Source organism: Salvelinus sp. IW2-2015, linkage group LG23, assembly GCF_002910315.2.
Source record: "Salvelinus sp. IW2-2015 linkage group LG23, ASM291031v2, whole genome shotgun sequence".
Lineage (NCBI taxonomy): Eukaryota > Metazoa > Chordata > Actinopteri > Salmoniformes > Salmonidae > Salvelinus > Salvelinus sp. IW2-2015.
Window position 1 is genome coordinate 22,328,792 of NC_036863.1, and position 21,325 is coordinate 22,350,116.

Here is a 21,325-nt window from a genome sequence, read left to right on the forward strand (position 1 = left end):
CAGAATGTGGCATGCTGGTGAGGGAGAGAGGGGGAGTTGGCCTTCACAAGCCCAAGTTCAACGAGCACCTCCTCTCACCAGCAGTCTTCCTCACACCTTCTTCTACAACTGACCTCTGAGGTGACATGGGGGTGTGGTTTGAACTTCAGGCCATTGCTCTACTCTTCACCCTGAAGTGTGCATTTGTTCACTCCCCTTCAAAGATTTAGAAGCATTACATTAGTGTAGCCAGAGTGTACCATATTTCTTACACCAATGATATTTTACATCCTTGGAGTCAACAAGTGCACAGTTCAGGGAGAATGAGGGGAAAATTGGCWTTGAGCTTGAGTGATTCTGAGCAGGAATAAAATGCCAACTGTACAGCCCTCATGTATCCATGCATACCAACCTCTCTCTCTGTTGTCTTCCTTCTAGGAGGCCCAATGGATGGGGGTATCAGCAGGGGAAACCCAGCCAGAGGATCAATCACACAGGTATTAGAATGACATTAACTTTTACTTGGTACTCATCCCGGATCCGGGAGCACCCCCCACAGTAAAAAAGCTGACTAGCATAGCCTAGCATAGCGTCACAAGTAAATACTAGCATCTAAATATCATTAAATCACAAGTCCAAGACACCAGATGAAAGATACAGATCTTGTGAATCCAGCCATCATTTCTGATTTTTAAAATGTTTTACAGGGAAGACACAATATGTAAATCTATTAGCTAACCACGTTAGCAAAAGACACCACTTTTTTTTACTCCACCACTTTTTTACTCCATCAGTAGCTATCACTAATTCGACTAAATAAAGATATATATAGCCACTAACCAAGAAACAACATCATAAGATGACAGTCTGATAACATATTTATGGTATAGCATATGTTTTTTTAGAAAAATGTGCATATTTCAGGTATAAATCACAGCTCTACATTGCAGCTGCAATCTGAAATAGCGTTGGAAGCAGCCGGAATAATTACAGAGACCGACGTCAATTACCAAAATACTCATCCTAAAACATTTCTGAAAAATACACAGCATACAGCAATCGAAAGACACAGATCTTGTGAATCCAGACAATATTTCAGATTTTCTAAGTGTTTTACAGCGAAAACACAATATATCGTTATATTAGCATACCACATGAGCTAACATCACCCCAGCATTGAATCAATGCAAAAGGGGCGATAACGTTATCGCCACCAAAATATATTAATTTTTTCACTAACCTTCTCAGAATTCTTCAGATGACAGTCCTGTAACATCATATTACACAATGCATATAGAGTTTGTTCGAAAATGTGCATATTTAGCATCACAAATCGTGGTTATGCAATGTAATCTGTCAAAACATGGCATGCATTCKGGCCGGCGCCATCTTAGAAAGGCACCTATGTTTACGATTATTTATCGATTAGATTGACTAAAAAATACAGGTTGGACAGCTAATGAAAGATGCATTGGTTATTAATGCAACCGCTGATTTAGATTTTTAAAATTAACGTTACAAGACATACATTGTGAGTTACAGCCAGACTAGTGCCGCAAAAAATGGCCGACAACTGCGTTTACATTTTTCCACATAAATACGGAATAAAATCATAAATAACTCTTACTTTTGGACGAGCTTCCATCAGTATCTTGGGCAATGTGTCCTTTGTCCAAAAGAATCGTTGCTTTGTTGTAAAACGACCTCTTCAACTTCGGAACTAGCAGCTAACGATAGCTACACGGCACACACATGTCCAAATCCTCAAACGCAATACTAAGGAAATTCCGAAAAATAGCAATATACTCGCATAAACTGATATAAATCGGTTTCAAATAACTTCGTTATGATGTTTYTAACACCTATATCGAATTAAATCACAGACGGATAGATCTTTGGTCAATAACGAGAGCTTTTGAGCATGCATTTCTGATGTCCTCCCTTGCGTCCTGGCGAGCGTCGAAAAGAAGGGACATCTCACTCCATTGCCTTTTATAAACTCTGAGAAACACGTAGAGACRCCATTCCACTTCTCATTGGTTACTGACATCCAGGGGAAGGCGGGTGCAGTTCATTTCGATCCATAGGGCAYACACAGAGCTTAAAACTGATCCGAGATCAGAGACTATTTTTCAGAGCTTCGCATGTCCTTTCATGATTTTCGCTGTAGAAAGAGTTCTGGTTCACCCACAGACATAATTCAAACGGTTTTAGAAACTAGAGATTGTTTTCTATCCAATAGTAATAATAATATGCATATTGTAATTGCAAGAATTGAGTACGAGGCAGTTTAATTTGGAAATGTAAAAAAATAAATAGTGCTAACAGCTCCCCCTATTGACATTGCTAAACCAGTATGTGTGTCCAAGCACCACCCTGTCTATGGATGTCTTATAGAACAATTTAGTTTATGATTATGTAAATCTGTGTATATTCTATGAAGTAGTCTAATATTCTTGGAGCAAATTTCTTTGAAATGAAAAATGTAACATTTATTAAATAGTTTCTGGTTGCTGATCTTCTCCCTCTCTCTGGACCTATTTCTCTCTCTCCCTTTCTCTCTCTTCCGTGTGACCAGGGCACGCCAGCCCTATCCGGGTCCAGCATTGCGGCTGACCTGCTGAAGGGCACCATCACCAAGCTGCCCACGGAGGACCTGAGTAGTCCAGAGAAGGCTCGGGAACAGCTGGCCAAGGGACACGTCATCTACGAAGGCAAGAGTGGACACATCCTCTCCTACGACGGTAAGGCTAAGTTCTGTTAGTGGTCACTCTGACCTTGATCCTTTTGTATATCTGTAAATCAGCTCCTGTCTCCATAGCCATTAAGAACCCAAGAGAGGCCACGCGTAGCCCCAGGACAGGCCATGAGCTCAAACGCTCCTATGATATGATGGAGGTCGCCAGAGGCCACCCCGGGAGAGAAGGAGCCCCCTTCGAAGGTAAGGCGTGTGTGTTTTTTTCTTCTACCCTCGTCTCTGTGCATATAKTCAGGCCACTGTGTGAGAGTGACTGACTGTGTGTGTGTTTGTCAGGGTTGATCAGCCGAGCCCTGCCCAGAGACAGTCCCCACGGGGAGTCTAAGGAGAGGCCCATGATGACTGGATCCATCATGCAAGGTAATTAAGCGATCAGGTGTCATTACAGCTCCAAAACTCAGATGTACTGGGGCATGAGCGAGAACCTGGCAGATCAGATAATTATAATGAAGACAACTGTATGTAAATCAGTCATTTGAAAACAGCTAAATCAATTAAATTAATCAGATATGATTTTTACTATGTAAATGTAACCCACATTAAAGCTGAAATCTGCAATGACACCACTGTTCACCCCCCCAACGCATTTGCTATTGTTTTGTTGATGAAACAGAGGAACAATGCTGTTCAATCTCATGTGCAATGATGTCCAAGGGAAAGAAAATGTGTTTGTTGTTTGAAGTAACTTCTTTGTTGTTGTAATATCTTGTCGTTTTCACCATGTACAGATTCCAGCTTTGTGTTTTTCTCTTCCCACTCCAGGTACACCCAGAACCTCTGCAGAGGCCTATGAGGAGAGCATGAAGTATGGCAAGCAGATAAAGAGGGAGAGTCCACCCATCCGCTCCTTTGAGGGGGGGATAGGTAAGGGTAAGCCCTACGAGGGGGTGAACACCATTAAGGAGATGGGCCGCTCCATCCACGAGATCCCCCGCCAGGAGCAGCCTGGACAGGACCCCCGCAAGACCCCCGACATGGCTGCCAACATCCGAGCCTCCATGGAGGGCTCCATATCCCAGGTGCGTGTTTGAGAGAGTGAGCACATTTGTGTGTGTAGGCGTGTGTGACAGTGTATTTTATAAGCCTGATTTGACTGAGTGCATCGTGTCGGTCTGTCCATTGTCACCAGCAGACTCTAATCCCTCCCCTCCTCTCCTCTCTCTACCAGGGCCATCCTCTGAGCCAGTCGGCCATCAAGCACAACGTCAAGTCCCTGATCACCAGTCCCAGTAGGCTGCCCCATGGTCACACCATGCCCCCGTTGGAGGCCATGGAGCGGGCCAAGTATGAGGAGAGCAAGGCGGCAGCGGAGCAGCGAGCGCGCCACACCTCTGTGGTCAACTCGGCAACCTCCGTCCTGCGTTCCACCCACCAGGAGCAAGGAAAGTCCCAGCTCAGCCCGGGCATGTACCAAGATGCCGACGCCCGCAGGACACCGGTCAACTACAGCACTAGCTCCATGTCCAGAGGCTCGCCAATGCTGGGCCGAGGACAGGAGGGTACGTCTCATCTGACAATCCCTCTCTTATTCTTCACTTTCAATGCAGATGTATCCTGTCAGCTATATCTGACTGCACCATGTAGTTTCACTGTACAGCAATCAGTTCACAAGCGATGATGTGTTGCTATGGGTCTTTACATCATTACAATTTTCCGACATTGAAAGTGTTGAACACATTTTTATATTAGCTAGTTATGTTTACAGTACTATATATAAACCAACTTTGTGATTTTGTATTGATGAAACCCATTTGTAATTGTGATCATTTCTCCCCTATCCAGGCTCTGGGAAGCCTGCGTCCCATGACCGGAAGAGTACCATGACCCCCACTCAGAGGGACAGTGTTCCAGCCAAGTCTCCTGTGTCAGGGGGTGACCCCAACCACCCTATGGCCTCCCACAGCCCCTTCGACCCCCACCACCGCCCCATGGCCCCCGGAGAGCCCAGGTTCCACCTGCCTCCACACCTAGACCCTGCCCTCTTCCACAGGGCCGTCCTGGACCCAGGTAGGACACGCTACACAGCCACTCCAATGAACCTAAGCCAACCTCCATTAAACGACACAGTAATAGGCCTGAATCCTGGAATGATAGAATGATTCTGGGTAAACTGATGAAGGGTATCTTTGGCGTCTCTCATTCATAGGCACTGAATGTCCTGTCCAGTCTCAGGTTGAGTCAGTTGACGTTAGGGATGCACGATATATCGGAATCAGACGATATTAGCTAAAAATGMCAACATCGGTATCGGCCCGATGTCAAAGCTACCGTGCATACCTATATAACGTTGGTACATGATATAATGACGCTACGTAAAATTTTGCTCTACACATGCAACACAGCATTCCTAACCTAGCCCACAATGTCTGCTGTGTGGATCGAGCAGTCATTTGAAAGAGTAAGAAAATGTCTGCGAGACAACTCAAAGGCCAAATCCAAGATAATGTAATTCATTGCCCTTGACAATCAACCGTTCTCTGTCGTGGGTGATGTTGGCTTTCGCCAACTGGTTGAGCACCGGTACACACAACCAAGTGCTCTATTTTTCATTTGTTGCCCTACCGGAGTTACACAGTGATTGCGTCACTGCTATTACCTTCACAACATGCATACTATAGAACGCCGTTTGGGTCTTTGCGTGTCAAAAAATATAAAGTAGTACTGTCAAAGCTGTACAAAAGTCTGCAAACACCGGTCACGAACAATGTGTTTACACTACCGCTTTGGTAATAAAGCATAATTTGTTCGACCACAACTTCTGGGGTAGCTAGCTTTAGCTTGGTACCAAGCTAGCACCAATACAACCAGCCTAAAAACAATGACCAGTAGAAACTGCAGTCATTTTCATTATTTTTAGCAATGATTTGGGAATCCTTGTAAGTATTAGCTAGGTTGCCACTTGCTGTTCGGCTATTGAAATTGAAYTCCAGTTCATGAAAATAAATAGCTAGCCAGCTACTTAACCCTGTTGCCCAAAGCTAACGTTATAAGCAGCCAGCTAGCTTCATCTGGCTAGTGAGGTTCGAAYGGACCGGGTTATGTGTTGTGAAGCTAGCCACAATAAGGATTAGGCACACTAGTGGGATTTGCGGTTTGCCTTCAAAATAAAAGTATGTCATTGACAGTGATGCAAATGAATACAAATAGAGTTATGCTGTACTTTTATTTTGAAGGCTAATCCTTATTGTGGCTTGCTTCACATAGATGGGTCCGACCACAATTAATCATATAAGAACTGTCTTATAAAATAGGATTATTTTAGATGTTATATCGGTGCATCACTAGTAAGGAGCGCTCCTGTTGTTCATATTATTGGTCTCTGTTTGCTCCTCATCTATCCTCCTCTTTCCCACTGCAGCTGCGTACATGTTCCCGAGGCAGCCGTCCCCAACGGGCTACCACAACACCTACCAGCTGTACACCATGGAGAACACGAGGCAGACCATCCTCAATGATTATATCACCTCCCAGCAGATGCAGGTTATCCCACGGCCCGATGTCGCCAGGGGCCTGTCGCCACGGGAACAGCAACCGATAGCTCTGTCTTACCCTCCCGGAGCGCGAGGTACTGGACTCTGGCGGCTGGCTGTCTGTGTGTCCCTCTCTCACGGGAGGGAGGTGGGGGGATAGTACGCAGACTGTGTGCTTGTGAATTAGTGGCTACCTTTTTCCAGACGCTCAGAAGCAAATGACCCTCACAAATTGCCTCATATTGATTTAGAATTTTAGTTTACTATAGCTGATTTGTTTATGTATATTTTGGGGCTGCAGCTGACTACAGCTAATACTTGATTTTATAAATTGGGTATTGACAAACTTCCAATTTTAATTTGCCCAGTGGTTGCCTCTCACAAGGTGACCACCACTCCACACACCTTGAGCATTGTTCAGAGTAAGGTGACTGGTAAAACCAAGGCTACTGTACAAAGTGTTCATTCATAACTTTTCAAATTGATCCTATGGATTTGGTTCATGTTGCTCACTGTTGGCCCTTTGCTTCTGTCTGTAAAAGGGATTATTGATCTAGCCCAGATGCCTCCAACTATCCTGTTGCCTCACCCTGGGGGAACAGGTACTCCCACTTTGGACCGCATCACCTACATCCCCGGAGCTCAACCCCCTTTCCCTCCTAGGCCTTTCAACCAAGCCTCCATATCTCCAGGTGAGGACCCCATCCTGCCCCAACCTGACACCCTTCTTGTTCCTTTGTACCCTCCTCCTAACCTCACAGCCCCTTAAGCACTCTGCCCTGCTACACTCCAGAGTTCTGAGAATCTGAACATACGTCTACGCACCTCTATGGACCAGATTAAATAAACACATAGTTCAGTAACTTCTCTTCTCAAAATCAGACATTCGCTTTGTTAGAAGTTCAATTTGAGATGCTACCATGCGACCACTGTTGAAAGATTGGTCAACATCACGGTGATAGTCTAAACTTAAGCTTTGGTTGTCTTCCTCTGTCTTCCATGTCTTCTCCCTGGACCTCCTCAATGTCCACCTCTTGAACATCAGACTCTGAGGCCTCATCTCCACTGTCACTTTCCAACCTTGTTGAGGATGGCTCGCTGTCAGGCTCAAAAAGCCTCAAATTTGCCCGGATGGCCACCAATTTTTCAACCCTTGTATTGGTCAGCCTGTTGCGGGATTTGGTGTGTGTGTGTTCCCAAACAATGACCAGTTGCGCTCTGAGGTGGCTGATGTTGGTGGGATTTGGAAGATGACTGAGGCAACAGGGGAAAGAGCTTCAGATCCACRAAGTCCTTTCCACCAGGTGGCTGATGAGATATGTTGGCACGACTGCCATATTGCATCTCCATCCCACAGCCCTTGCTTGGAAGTGCACTTCGCCAGACTGCCAAGAACCTTGCCCTTGTCCAGGCCAAGGTGGCAAGACACGATAGTGATGACACCATAGGCCTTGTTGATCTCTGCACCAGACAGGATGCTCTTGCCAGCATACTTGGGGTCCAACATGTACGCTGTGGCGTGTATGGGCTTCAGGCAGAAGTCTTCATGCTTTTTGATGTATTTCAGAACTGCAGTTTCCTCTGCTTGGCACAACAGTGAAGTGGGCAGGGCAGTACGGATTTCTTCTCTTACATCTGCAAGCAGAGTCTGAACGTCAGACAGAATGGCATTGTCTACCTCAATCTGTGCAATGGCTACTGCTATAGGTTTCAGGCTGCTTACCACTCTCTCCCAAAATACATCATCCAGGAGGATCCTCTTGTCCATATCGTCAGACTGTGATATGGCCATTTCTTGGAGAGACTCCTTCCCCTCCAGGAGACTGTCAAACATGATGACACCACCRACCCAACGGGTGTTGCTGGGCAGCTTCAATGTGGTGCTGTTATTCTTCTCACTTTGCTTGGTGAGGTAGATTGCTGCTGTAACTTGATGACCCTTCACATACCTAACCATTTCCTTGACTCTCTTGTAGAGTGTATCCATTGTTTTCAGTTCCATGACGTCCTTGAGGAGCAGATTCAATGCATGATCCGCACAGCCAATGGGTGTGATGTGAGAGTAGGACTCCTCCACTTTAGACCAAGCAGCCTTCATGTTCACAGCGTTGTCTGTGACCAGTGCAAATACCTTCTGTGGTCCAAGGTCATTGATTACTKCCTTCAGCTCATCTGCAAAGTAGAGACCGGTGTGTCTGTTGTCCCTTGTGTCTGTGCTCTTGTAGAATACTGGTTGAGGGGTGGAGATGTAGTTAATTATTCCTTGCCCACGAACATTCGACCACCCATCAGAGATGATTGTAATGCAGTCTGCTTTCTCTATGATTTGCTTGACCTTGAACTCTGTTGAACTCTGCATCCAGAAAATGGGTAGATAAAGCATGTCTGGTTGGAGGGGTGTATGCTGGGCGAAGGACATTCAGAAATCTCTTCCGATACACATTGCCTGTGACCATCAGCCTTTCTCTGACTACGTTCCTCCACTGAGTCAAAATAAACTCCTGATTCCAGGAGGACCATGAGCTGTTGCTATCGATAACGTGTCTGATTCATAATTTTCACCTCGAATAGAAGTAGAGGAACTTTTGTCAGAGGTTGCTTGTTGTGAGCGCTGAGGGAACTTTATGCCCTTGGTCAGATTCTGCATCTTTGTTGCCTTTTTCACATATGATTTGGCACAGTATTTGCAAATTTACACAGCTTTTCCTTCTACATTAGCTGCAGTGAAATGTCTCTACACATCAGATAGTGCCCGTGGCATTTTCCTGTAAAGATTAGAATTTCTTTTGTAAATAGTATTTTTTTTAAATAAATACAATTCCATGTACAGATAAATAGTTAAGCAGTTTGATTAAACAACTCCTTTGTAAGATAAATGTTTTAAAAATGAAACATGTATGGAAACAGGTGAATTAACACTCCTCAATTAGCAGGCTCAAGCAATATAAAACCCACATAGTAGCAACAACGAACTAGCAGAAATTGTTATAAATGATTTAAACATGTTTTGCTGTAGGCTACTATTTACTAGTTAACAAAAAATCATGTTTGTCATATAAAATATATTCACCCCACCCAGTATCGTAATCAAAACTTACCAGAAAGCATGTAGTCCTTGGCTCAGACAGTGTAGTAGTGTGGGCTCAATAGCATCTCATTAGTGTGCAAGATTTTGAGAATCGGCTGTACATGTGATGGAAGAGTGCACTGTGCATGCAGAGGGTGCAATTCCATTGAATTAAGGATAGTTTARCCAAAATATGCCACAAGACCTAGAATTGCCTTGTGTCCCACAAAAAAGGTTCACTGTTATAAGCTAACTTTTTTTGATGAATTTAATCAAAATTCCCGGGCTTACTTCCCATGGAAATTTCCCGGAAAGTTTCCGACCCTTTGCAGCCCTAATGGTGTGTAACCCTGCTGTGTGTGTTGTCTGTTTCTTTGTGTCTACAGGCCACCAAGCCCACCTCGTAGCTACTGCAGCGGCCAACCAGGAGCGAGAACGAGAGAGGGAGCGTGAGCATCGAGAAAAAGAGAGAGAAAGGGAGCACAGGGAGCGGGAACAGGAGCAAAGACAGCGAGAGCGTGAGCGAGCAGTGGCTGCAGCGGTTGCCAATGACTACATGCGTGGAGGTGAGACTCGTCATTATATTGTATAGTGCTGTACTGTCATCAATAATACAGAAATGCATGTGAATGTGAGCTATATAATAGTAGTTTATTTCGATTGGACCTGGCTGGACAGATGCTCTCACAGTGTTAAGGATTTATGTAGCCTGTCTTTTGCACAGTGTTGGAAAAGCCATTATATGCTTCCAACTTTGAATTGCTCTTCTCTGTTATCGAAGTCCGCTCTTATTTGTCCCCCAGGTCAAGGGCAGCCAGACAGACCAGGTAGCCGTGGATACCTGCGTAGCCCCTCCCCCTCTATGAGGTCACAGGAAGCCCAGCAGCAGCGGCCCAGCATCTTCCAGGGAGCCAACAGCAAGGGAGTCATCACCCCTCTCATGTGAGTCTCTAAGCTTGCTCCGCTCTGGCCTGGTAAACCCTGACCTCACCTCATGTACACTGAGTCTTAGTGTGTGTGTGTACTGTTAATCCATTCTTATGGGCATACTTTCAGTTGCAAACCGCAACACGTCAGGAGCATGCCTGCCTGCACTAAATGTTTTAATGTTATGCCGTTTGCAATGAAAACCCTGTACATGCTCACAAAACATAACAGCCCTTCTACTCTTTACCCTCTCCCTTGTTCTATATATTTACAGTACCAGTCAAAAGTTTGGACACACCTACTCATTCAATTTATTTTTTACTATTTTCTACATTGTAGAATAATAGTTTAGACATCAAAACTATGAAATAACACACATGGAATCATGTAGTAACCAAAAAAGTCACCTTTGACTTGACAGTTTTGCACACTCTTGGCATTCTCTCAACCAACCAACTACAATGTAGAAAATAGTAAAGATAAAGAAAAACCCTTGCATGAGTAGGTGTTCTAAAACTTTTGACTGTGTGTGCTGGACAAAAATGTAAAAGCATTATTTAAAGTGTTGGGCCCATGTTTCATGAGCTGAAATAAACATTTGTGAGCGTTTCTCCTTTGCCAAGATAATCCATCCACCTCCGGCATATCAAGAAGCTGATTAWACAGCATGATCATTACACAGGTGCACCTTGTGCTGGGGACAATACAAGGCTACTCTAAAATGTGTGGTTTTGTCATACAACACAATGCCACAGATGTCTCAAGTTTTGAGGGAGCGTGCAATTGGCATGCTGACTGCAAGAATGCTCACCAGAGCTGTTGCCAGAGAATTTAATGTTCATTTGGCAGTACCTCCAACCGGCCTCACACCGCAGACAATGTGTATAGCTTCGTGTGGGAGCGGTTTACCCCATAGTGGGGTTATAGTATGGGCAGGCATAAGCTACAGACAACGAACACAGTTGTATTTTATTGATGACAATTTGAATGCACAGAGATACCGTGATGAGATCCTGAGGCCCATTGTCCAGCCATTCATCCGCCGCCATCAGCTCATGTTTCAGCATGATAATGCACGACACCACACCGCAAGGGTTAGTGGTTAGAGCGTTGGACTAGTAACCGAAAGGTTGCAAGATCGAATCCCTGAGCTGACAAGGTAAAAATCTGTCGTTCTGCTCCTAAACAAGGCAGTTAACCCACTGTTCCTAGGCCGCCATTGAAAATARGAATTTGTTCTTAACTGACTTGCGTAGTTAAATAAAAGTAAAATAAAAAATGTTTAAAGTATCTTTACACAATTCCTGAAAGCTGAAAATGTCCCAGTTCTTCCATGGCCTGCATACTCACCCATTGAGCATGTTTGGGATGGTCTGTATCGATGTATGGCAGCGTGTTCCAGTTCCCGCCAATATCCAGCAACTTCGCACAGCCATTGAAGGGGAGTGGGACAACATTCAACAGGCTACAATCAACTGCCTGATCAACCCTATACGAAGGAGATGTGTTGCGCTTCATGAGGCAAATGCTTGCACACTGTTCTGGCGCTCAACGTCCTTTCCAACCGCTCCGCTAAAAAAAAACATCCTGCGCTCACAGGGGGAAAAACGGTCGCTCCATTCATTAACTTCTTATRGCTGCAGGGGCAGTATTGAGTAGCTTGGATGAAAGGTGCACAGAGGTGCCCAGAGTAAACGGCCTGCTCCTCAGTCATAGTTGCTAATATATGCATATTATTATTAGTATTGGATAGAAAACACTTAAGTTTCTAAAACTGTTTGAATTATGTCTGAGTATATCAGAACTCATATGGCAGGCAAAAACCTGAGAAAAAATCMAAACAGGAAGTGGAAATTCTGAGGCTGGTCGATTTTCAACCAAGATCCTATTGAAATCACAGCGAGATATGGATGAGTTTGCACTTCCTACGGCTTCCACTAGATGTCAACAGTCTGTAGAACCTTGTCTGATGCCTCTACTGTGAAGGGGGGCCGAATGAGAGGGGAATTAGTCAGGTCTGCCATGACCTGACCATTCTTTGACATGAGAGGGAGCTCTGTTCCATCGCTCATCTGAAGTCAATGTAATTCTCCGGTTGGAACGTTATTCAAGATTTATGTTAACATTCGAAAGATTGATTCAATACATCGTTTGACATGTTTCTACTGACTGTTACGGAACTTTAACATTTCGTCAGCTTTTAGTGAACGCGCTTCCTGACGTTGGATTTGTTTACCAAACACGCTACAAAAATAGCTATTTGGACATAACCGAACAAAACTAACATTTCTTGTGGGAGTCCTGGGAGTGCATTCCGACGAAGATCAGCAAAGGTAAGTGAAGATTTATAATGCTTTTTATGAGTTTTGTTGACTGCACAATTTGGCGGGTAACTGTATGGCTTGCTTTTGTGGCTGAACGCTGTTTTCAGATTATTGTGTTTTGCCGTAAAGCTTTTTGAAATCTGACACAGTGGTTGCATTAAGAACAAGTGTATCTTTAATTCTATGTAAAACATGTATCTTTCATCAAAGTTTATGATGAGTATTTCTGTTATTTGACGTGGCTCTCTACAATTTCTCCGGATATTTTGGAGGCATTTCTGAACATGGCGCCAAAGTAAACTGAGGTTTTTGGATATAAATATGAACTTAATCGAACAAGACATATATGTATTGTGTAGCATGAAGTCCTATGAGTGTCATCTGCTGAAGATTATCAAAGGTTAGTGATTAATTTTATCTCTATTTGTGCTTTGGCTGAATTTTTCTGTGAGTTGGTGGTGACCTAACATAATCGTTTGTGGTGCTTTCGCTGAAAAGCCTATTTGAAATCGGACACTTTGGTGGGATTAACAACAAGATTACCTTTAAAATGGTATAAGATRCATGTATGTTTGAGGAATTTTAATTATGAGATTTCTGTTGTTTGAATTTGGCGCCCTGCACTTTCACCGGCGGTTGTCATATCGATCCCGTTAACGGGATTGCAGCCATAAGAAGTTAAAAGCACAATTTAACCTGTCTGGCCCCGGGGTTCCGCTAGCGGAACTCCTTCCCACATTCCATGAAAAGGCAGAGCGCGAAATTCAAAAAATATTTTGAGAAATATTTAACTTTCACACATTAACAAGTCCAATTCAGCAAATGAAGATACACATCTTGTGAATCCAGTCAACATGTCCGATTTCTTTAATGTTTTACAGCGAAAACAGCACGTATATTTATGTTAGCTCACCACAAATACAAAAAAGGACAGACATTTTTCACAGCACAGGTAGCATGCACAAAGCCAACCTAACTAACCAAGAACCAACCAAACTAACCAAGAAAAAACTTCATCAGATGACAGTCTTATAACATGTTACACAATAAATCTATGTTTTGTTCGAAAATGTGCATATTTGAGCTATAAATCAGTTTTACATTGCAGTTACCATCACAGCTACCGTCAGAAATAGCACCGAAGCAGCCAGAGTAATTATAGAGACCAACGTGGAATACCTAAATACTCATCATAAAACATTTCTGAAAAATGCATCGTGTACAGCAAATGAAAGACAAGCATCTTGTGAATCCAGCCAATATTTCAGATTTTTTAAGTGTTTTACAGCGAAAACACAATATAGCATTATATTAGCTTACTACAATAGCCTACCACACTACCGCATTCATTCATCAAGGCACGTTAGCGATAGCAATAGGCACGTTAGCGATAGCGAATAAACAAGCAAAATATATTAATTTTCACTAACCTTCATCAGATGACAGTCCTATAACATCAGGTTATACATACACTTATGTTTTGTTTTCGAAAATGTGCATATTTAGAGCTGAAATCAGTGGTTATACATTGTGCTAACGTAGCATCTTTTTCCCAGAACGTCCGGATATTTTTCTGACTCTCACATATTCTGACCAAATAACTATTTATAAACATGACTAAAAAATACATGTTGTATAGGAAATGATAGATACACTAGTTCTTAATGCAATCGCAGTGTTAGAATTCTAAAAATAACTTCATTACGACATAAGGCTTACGTTATGGCGAGACAGTGCCCAAAACCTGGGCGCAAAACTAATAGTACACAGTTCGACAGATATATGAAATAGCATCATAAAATGGGTCCTACTTTTGATGAGCTTCCATCAGAATGTTGTACAAGAGGTCCTTTGTCAAGAACAATCGTTGTTTGGATTTAGAACGTCCTTTTTCCCTCTTGAATTAGTAAGCACACTAGCCAAGTGGCGCGAAGCTCTCCATCGTCAACAAACACAGACAACGCAACACGCCTAACGTCCCGAAAAAATTTCAATAATCTAATAAAACTATATTGAAAAAACATGCTTTACGATGATATTGTCACATGTATCAAATAAAATCAAAGCCGGAGATAGTAGTCGCCTATAACGACAGCTTTTCAGAAGGCAATTCCAGGTCCATCCTCGCGCTTTCCAGAAAACAGGATATGGGTGACACGTCATTCCAAGAGGATTTATTCCACCTCAGACCAAGATAAACACATCATTTCTTCTCTCACTGCCTCTTGACATCTAGGGGAAGGTGTAKGACGTGCATGTATACTAATACGTATCATGCCCATTTATAGGCATGCCCTAGAACAGAGCATCGTTTTCAGACTTTCGACTTCCTGGTCAGGAAGTTTGTGCGAAATGAGTTCTGTTTAACTCACAAATATAATTCAAACGGTTTTAGAAACTAGAGAGTGTTTTCTATCCAATAGTAATAATAATATGCATATTGTACGAGCAAGAATTGAGTACGAGGCCGTTTAAATTGGGCACGATTTTCCCCCAAAGTGAAAACAGCGCCCTCTGTCCTCAACAGGTTAACCAACACCCATCTATTTTTCTGACTACCTGGACCTACTATTCGGTTTTGAAGTATTAAAACCAAACCATATGATTTGAATGAAAAGTATTTTAATAAAAAAAGTTTAATGTAAGAAGTGCTCATCATTTGAAATAGGCTACATGTCATATTAAACAGCATGCAAACACTCTAAATAGGTCAGGAGCCAAACACGATTGAACGAAAATGTATTATTTAGGCTATATTATTTCAAGGCTGTAGCCTACAAAGAAATGCATTGTGAAGCATTTGCGAGTGAGACACAATTGGCTGGTAGGGACATAAAGTGCTCCACATTTAAACAACATTTTGTTGTATTAAATCATTAGTCTATAAATTGCACATATAGGCTGTGACTTACTTACAATTAAATACAAATTAAACGAAAAATGCATTGTTAGGCTCCGTCTGCATTGCTTTTTTTTTTTAAATAWTAAAAAAAACAGGCGTTTGGTGTGAGAATGTGGCTTCAGGCTCATGCGATGGTGCCTGGAGAGCAGGCCAGCAGTGGAGAATATCCTCACCGTGCTTGCAGAGCCACTGGAGATACTAAACACCCTTTTGGCCACTTGACAGGCTGGGCGTAGATGCAGAGGTTTTTATTTTTATAGGTAGGAATTTGGTTTTCATACAAAATAGCCCAATCAAAAGTGAAAGCTCCTTGAAAGTGAGAATAAGCCAGGCCTATTGAGACAAAATCATATTATGGCCGTGTGTAATGGAAAAAAATGAATGAAACTTTTAAGAGATCTGAGTTTTAGTTTATAAATATTTTGCTACAATGACACACTTAGTTAATAAACCCATCTCATTCCTTTCATTTAGCATGTGCACGTAGTAAGTATACCATCAATATTTAGTGAACTCCATGACAGTAGCTAAAGCAAGGGACTATAGCAGCACATAAGTAGACTACAAATGCATGCTGGAGCGGGCATGCCCTGAGCTCATGAAGTGAGTGCTACTGGAGTGAAATTGGTAGCGTGCAAGAAGGCCGACGCACCAGCCTTTGGGAATCTAACTCTGCGCTCTAGTCACACACTGCTCTTCGCTCCGCTCACATACTCTGGTGGTCACAAGATGCTGACTGGTTTTCTGATCCACTTGATTTTTTTTAAAGGTGACCAACAGAGGCATATCTTTATTCCCAGTCATGTGAAATCCATAGATTAGGGCCTACTGAGTTTATTTCAATTGACTGATTTCTTTAAATGATATGTAACTCAGTAAATTGTTGCATGTTGCGTTTATATTTTTGTTCAGTGTGTGTATGTATGTATGTATGTATGTATGTATATATATATATATATATATATATATAATACCAATACAATGTTAACGCCTCCATCACCGATAGCGTCATTGCATTTTGGTACACCAGAAGTGCATTAATTTCCAATGAAACCGTGTGTTTGCCATGCAGCGTTGCAGAGGCAGTGTGTTCTGTGTGGTGCATACTTTGGATTTATCGAACGTATGCATGAAACTATGCGTAGACAGCTTGACAGAAGGTGAATGTTTAACTTGTGTTGCATACATATCCAGATGATGCTGCATACCATTTTGCATGATGATGCTGTTGGTGTGATCGAGGCATAACCCTCTACCTCTCTCTGCCCCCTCCAGGCCGGCAGCGGCAGCAGCCCAGGCAGGAGCCCGTTACAGCACTGCAGCCGACGCCCTGGCTGCCCTGGTGGACGCTGCCGCCTCCGCCCCTCAAATGGACGTCAACAAGGGCAAGGACTCCTCCAAGCACGACCGAGACGACGACATGTCTTTATCATCATCCGCGGTGGCCAGGCGGCAGCACGAGCAGCAGCAGGAGGCAGACAGACACTCCATGCAATCTCCCTACGGCCCAATGTCTCTGCCAGGGGGGAAACTCCACCCAGGATATGCTGAGGGGCCCAGTGGTCCCCAGGGGAGTAAGGACAAGGGTCCTCCCAGCAAGTCACGCATCGAGGAAGAGCTTAGGACCAGAGGAAAGACCACCATCACGGCCGCCAACTTCATTGACGTCATCATTACGAGCCAGATCGCCTCGGATAAGGACTCCCGGGAGAGAGGCTCCCAGAGCTCCGACTCCTCCAGCAGCTGTGAGTCTTCCACATAGAACGACATAGAACAGTATAGAACGTAGACACAATGGGACAGATGGGATGGAAGGCAGTACGGAACACTGCTGTGGTGGTTAGAAACCTGGATATAGATTTGGTTTGCGTTTTAATTCCCAACATGTAAGACTTAACAACATAGCAAATAACAAAAAATAAATACAAATTATAATATCTCATATGTTAGTGAGAGGGTTGTTTTATAAGTGTGTGTGTGTCTGTGCCTGGCCCTGCAGTGTCGTCCAGTCGGTATGAGATCCCCAGTGGAGGAGCCATCGATGTGATCAGCCCAGCCAACTCTCCAGCCCAGTCCCAGCAGCAGCAGGACGACAGGGACCGGGCCGACAGGGAGAGGGCCGACAGGGACCGAGCCGACAGGGACCGGGCCGCACAGGCAGCAGCACAAGGTGAGATCAAATCAAAGTTTATTTGTCACATGCGCCGAATACAACAGGTGTAGACCTTACAGTGAAATGCTTACTTACAGGCTCTAACCAATGGTGCGAAAAAAAGGTGTGTGTGTGTGTGTAGGTAAGTAAAGAAATAAAACAGTAAAAAGACATTTGAAAAAAGAGTAGCATGGCTATATACAGACATCTGTTAGTCAGGCTTATTGAGGTAGTATGTACACGTAGGTATCGTTAAAGTGACTATGCAWATATGATGAACAGAGAGTAGCAGAAGCGTAAGAGGGGTTGGCGGGTGGTGGGACACAATGCAGATAGCCCGGTTAGCCAATGTGCGGGAGCACTGGTTGGTCAAGCCAATTTAGGTAGTATGTACATGATGGCACTATATACTGTGAAAAATACATGAATATATGTTCTCAGTGCTGGTTTCACTGACACAGATTAAGCCTGCACCTGGACTAAAAAAAAGCTTGCTCAATAGTGAATATCTATTGAAAGTGCATTTCAGTCAAGGGCTTAATGTGTCTGGGAAACTGGCCCTTACTGACCGGTAAAGCTCTATAGATGCCATATGGAGACTTGAAGTATTCACTTGACGCTCTCAAATCACTCTTTCTCAAGTACTGTTTTCCTTTTCCAAGGTTTAAGTTACCTACCATGTCCTACATGAGTACAGTACAATCTCTGTACTCAGCTGACTTCAATACAAAATTTAACCAACTCTACAAGCTGTATTGAATTCAGGTTACTGCAGAGGCATACAGTATCTTATAGTGATGATATGGTGTAAACATACTACAACCCGAATGACTCTTCACCCGAGTCATCTGAGTACAACAGATATAGCAGACGACACCATTCCATTCCCCACTAGCCCCCGTCTGGTCACCAGACCGCTACACAAGCTATTTCTGTCCGCTGGAGGCAAATGTATATCAGTTGGTGCTGGCATACAATACAGTGCTACTCCCCCTCATCTCCCCCTCCCGCAACTCAGTTGTGTGTGTGTGTGTGGAATATTCTCAGCAGCTGGCATGCGTCCCTTTGACATGATCCGCTACCGCCAGTCAGCAGAGTCCCAGCAGCCCCCCTCCTCCCAGGCTGACGGAGGGTACTCCCAGTCCCAACAGGTCCCCAAGACCCACCGGGTCATGACCCTGGCTGACCACATCTCGGTAAGACACACTGGTAGCTTTCCACAGTTGCATGCCATGTCATTGCCTGCGCAGTCGGCCATCAGATTGATATATCATATTATGTGGTTATCTAATATGTTAAAACTAATCAGAGATCTATCAGGCAACTGCAATGTAGTCAGCCTGGAACGCACCCACTGACTGAAGAAGAGTCCAATGACTCATTCATTCATAACCCTTTTTAACTGTGTTCCTGAGTCAAACTATCCATATTCTGTGTAATCAATACAAATTACTTTACCAAAAATGTATGTACAGTATGCATCCTATACCACTTTTTGTTGAGTGATGATATCTTGAGTGATCCATCGACTGAACTGCAAATGATGATCTCAACAACTCTGACAACAGCCTCTATTAGACAGCTTAAGAGAAATACTTTTAAGAGTAGTGACTGAAAATGTATGTGTGCCTCCAAGTACTAACATCTCCCTGATCTGTCTCTCCCCTTGTCCTCTCCTCTTTCTCCTTTATAGCATATCATCACCCAGGACTTTGCCAGGAATCAGGACCCTCCTCAGTCCTCCACTACCATCTCTGCCACCACCACATTCCAGAGTGCCCAGCTGCCCGTGTCTATCTTGGGCCCCGGGGGTCGTGCCAAGGGCCCCAGCCGCTACAGCCCAGAAAACCAGGCCCAGGCCCCATCACACCACCAGAGACCCACACCCAGCAGAGTGTCTCCCGATAATGCCCCTGACAAGCCCAGAGCCAGGTACAGTAACAGGACCTGCCGGTAGCCCAACACAGCCTCTTCACCAAGCCAGCCTGGGACATGGTCATTAGGGTACACCATAGCAAAATGTTTTGCAACGAAAAACAAAAACTTGTGTTCAGGTAGTATCTCCATGCAAAACGTTTTCTCCCTACTGAACATAACCCTGGTGGTACACCTCTGACCACTCCATCAGATTCTCACTTTTTGATCTTTTCCTCTGTGCCTCCCCCAGACCTGGTAAATCCCCTGATCGGGGTGGCAGGGGGGCGATAGAGAGCTATGAGCCCATCTCCCCTCCCCAGAGCTACCAGGATAAACAACAAGAGGCCAGAGAGCAGCAGCAATCACAGAGGCGAGAGGCTGACCAGCCTGAGATGAGGTGTGTAGGACTGGCATATCTTCATAAGAAGTGGGCGTACTCCCATTGTCTTTCAATGTTATAACTAGGCATATTTGTATGTTTTGGTGTCTTTGAGGTTTAAGTGACAAACTAAAAAGCATGACAGATTTTTTTTTGTATGTCTACATGCATTTGTGTGTGTGTGTGGATCCTGGATACCGTCCCCTGGCACAAGGACACATGGATTCAGTGCCCATGGGCGGAATGTGTCTTGTGGGCAGCTGTGACCCATTTGGCATGCCAACGGAGTGGAAACTGGGGAGAGGTGCCAGTTGCACGCTAGCCTACTCAGCCATCTGCTGCCTGACTCTTAACCCCTGTGGTGGCCTTTCTCTGGTTACAGGGGTGACTCTCGCTCCCCTGGCAGTGTCAGCTACCTGCCCTCCTTCTTCACCAGGCTGGAGAACACCTCCCCTATGGTGAAATCCAAGAAGCAGGAGATCATTCGTAAGTTGAACTCCTCTGGTGTCAGTGATTCTGATGTTGGTAAGTGTGCTCTCTTCTTATCTACCTTGTACTAACGTCATTTAAGAAAGCTTTCCAAAATGGAAATAATGTGACATTTGATGGAACTCAACTTATACAGTATTATATTAACATATAATGGGATGCATTGCACTCATTTCTCATTTTCACAAGGGGAAACATTGTAATAGGAAGGCATACTGTAAAACGACTAACAATGAACCCATTTTAGTTTCAGACATTTTGTTTACTGTGCTATCATTTCTCCTTTCAGGAAATGCACAACCAGGCACAGAGATCTTCAACTTGCCTGCTGTGACCAGCTCAAGTGCGTTTAGATATTTCTAACACCATAGGATCCCATTCTATCACCATTCAAACAAACTAGAATCATTTAAACCAGCAACTTGTGGGTAGTGTTCAGTAAGCACCAAAATGGAATAAAATAAATTTAAACAAACATTTTTCTAAATGTTTTCTGTTTGCATACACTAAAGAACACGACCGTGCTGGCTGCTCCATATCTTCCCTGTCTAATCGTCCATCGTGTGTTTGGCCCTCCAGGTAGCGTGAACCCCAGGAACCACTCCTTCAGCGACCCGGCCAGTAACCTGGGCCTGGAGGACATAATTCGCAAGGCCCTGATGGGGAACCTGGAAGAAAGGCCAGAGGAGCACCAGGGAGGGCCTCAGCCCAGCTCTAACACCCCTAGCAACGAGGCCCGCCAGGAGGCCAACCCTTCACCTAGCATGGGTCAGTGGCAAACAAGCACACATACAGCCAACTAAAACATTTATATAGGAATAGACACACATTCACATGCACACACAAGGAAATTACTGTCTCTATAGGCCCATCGTGGGAATCAAATTCTTAGAAATTCTGATATTTACAACAAACTCACCAGACCAGTCCTAAGCTTTTGCTAACTCTATTGCATTATAAC

The 21,325-nt window shown here is 44.0% G+C and overlaps 1 protein-coding gene across 1 annotated transcript in view; it reads left to right on the plus strand.

Moving 5' to 3' along the window:
- LOC111950912 (nuclear receptor corepressor 1) overlaps positions 1-21,325 on the plus strand; it is a 128,394-nt gene that overhangs the window by 104,140 nt on the left and 2,929 nt on the right. The window contains exons 28-46 of the mRNA XM_070434265.1: positions 418-476; positions 2,558-2,723; positions 2,801-2,920; positions 3,014-3,097; positions 3,500-3,756; positions 3,906-4,236; positions 4,520-4,744; positions 6,096-6,302; positions 6,750-6,899; positions 9,661-9,840; positions 10,078-10,216; positions 16,703-17,172; positions 17,427-17,597; positions 18,627-18,775; positions 19,273-19,511; positions 19,747-19,893; positions 20,258-20,400; positions 20,654-20,707; positions 20,944-21,132. Of these exons, the coding sequence (XP_070290366.1) occupies positions 418-476; positions 2,558-2,723; positions 2,801-2,920; positions 3,014-3,097; positions 3,500-3,756; positions 3,906-4,236; positions 4,520-4,744; positions 6,096-6,302; positions 6,750-6,899; positions 9,661-9,840; positions 10,078-10,216; positions 16,703-17,172; positions 17,427-17,597; positions 18,627-18,775; positions 19,273-19,511; positions 19,747-19,893; positions 20,258-20,400; positions 20,654-20,707; positions 20,944-21,132 (3,480 nt within the window). The remainder of the gene's footprint in view (positions 1-417; positions 477-2,557; positions 2,724-2,800; positions 2,921-3,013; positions 3,098-3,499; positions 3,757-3,905; positions 4,237-4,519; positions 4,745-6,095; positions 6,303-6,749; positions 6,900-9,660; positions 9,841-10,077; positions 10,217-16,702; positions 17,173-17,426; positions 17,598-18,626; positions 18,776-19,272; positions 19,512-19,746; positions 19,894-20,257; positions 20,401-20,653; positions 20,708-20,943; positions 21,133-21,325) is intronic.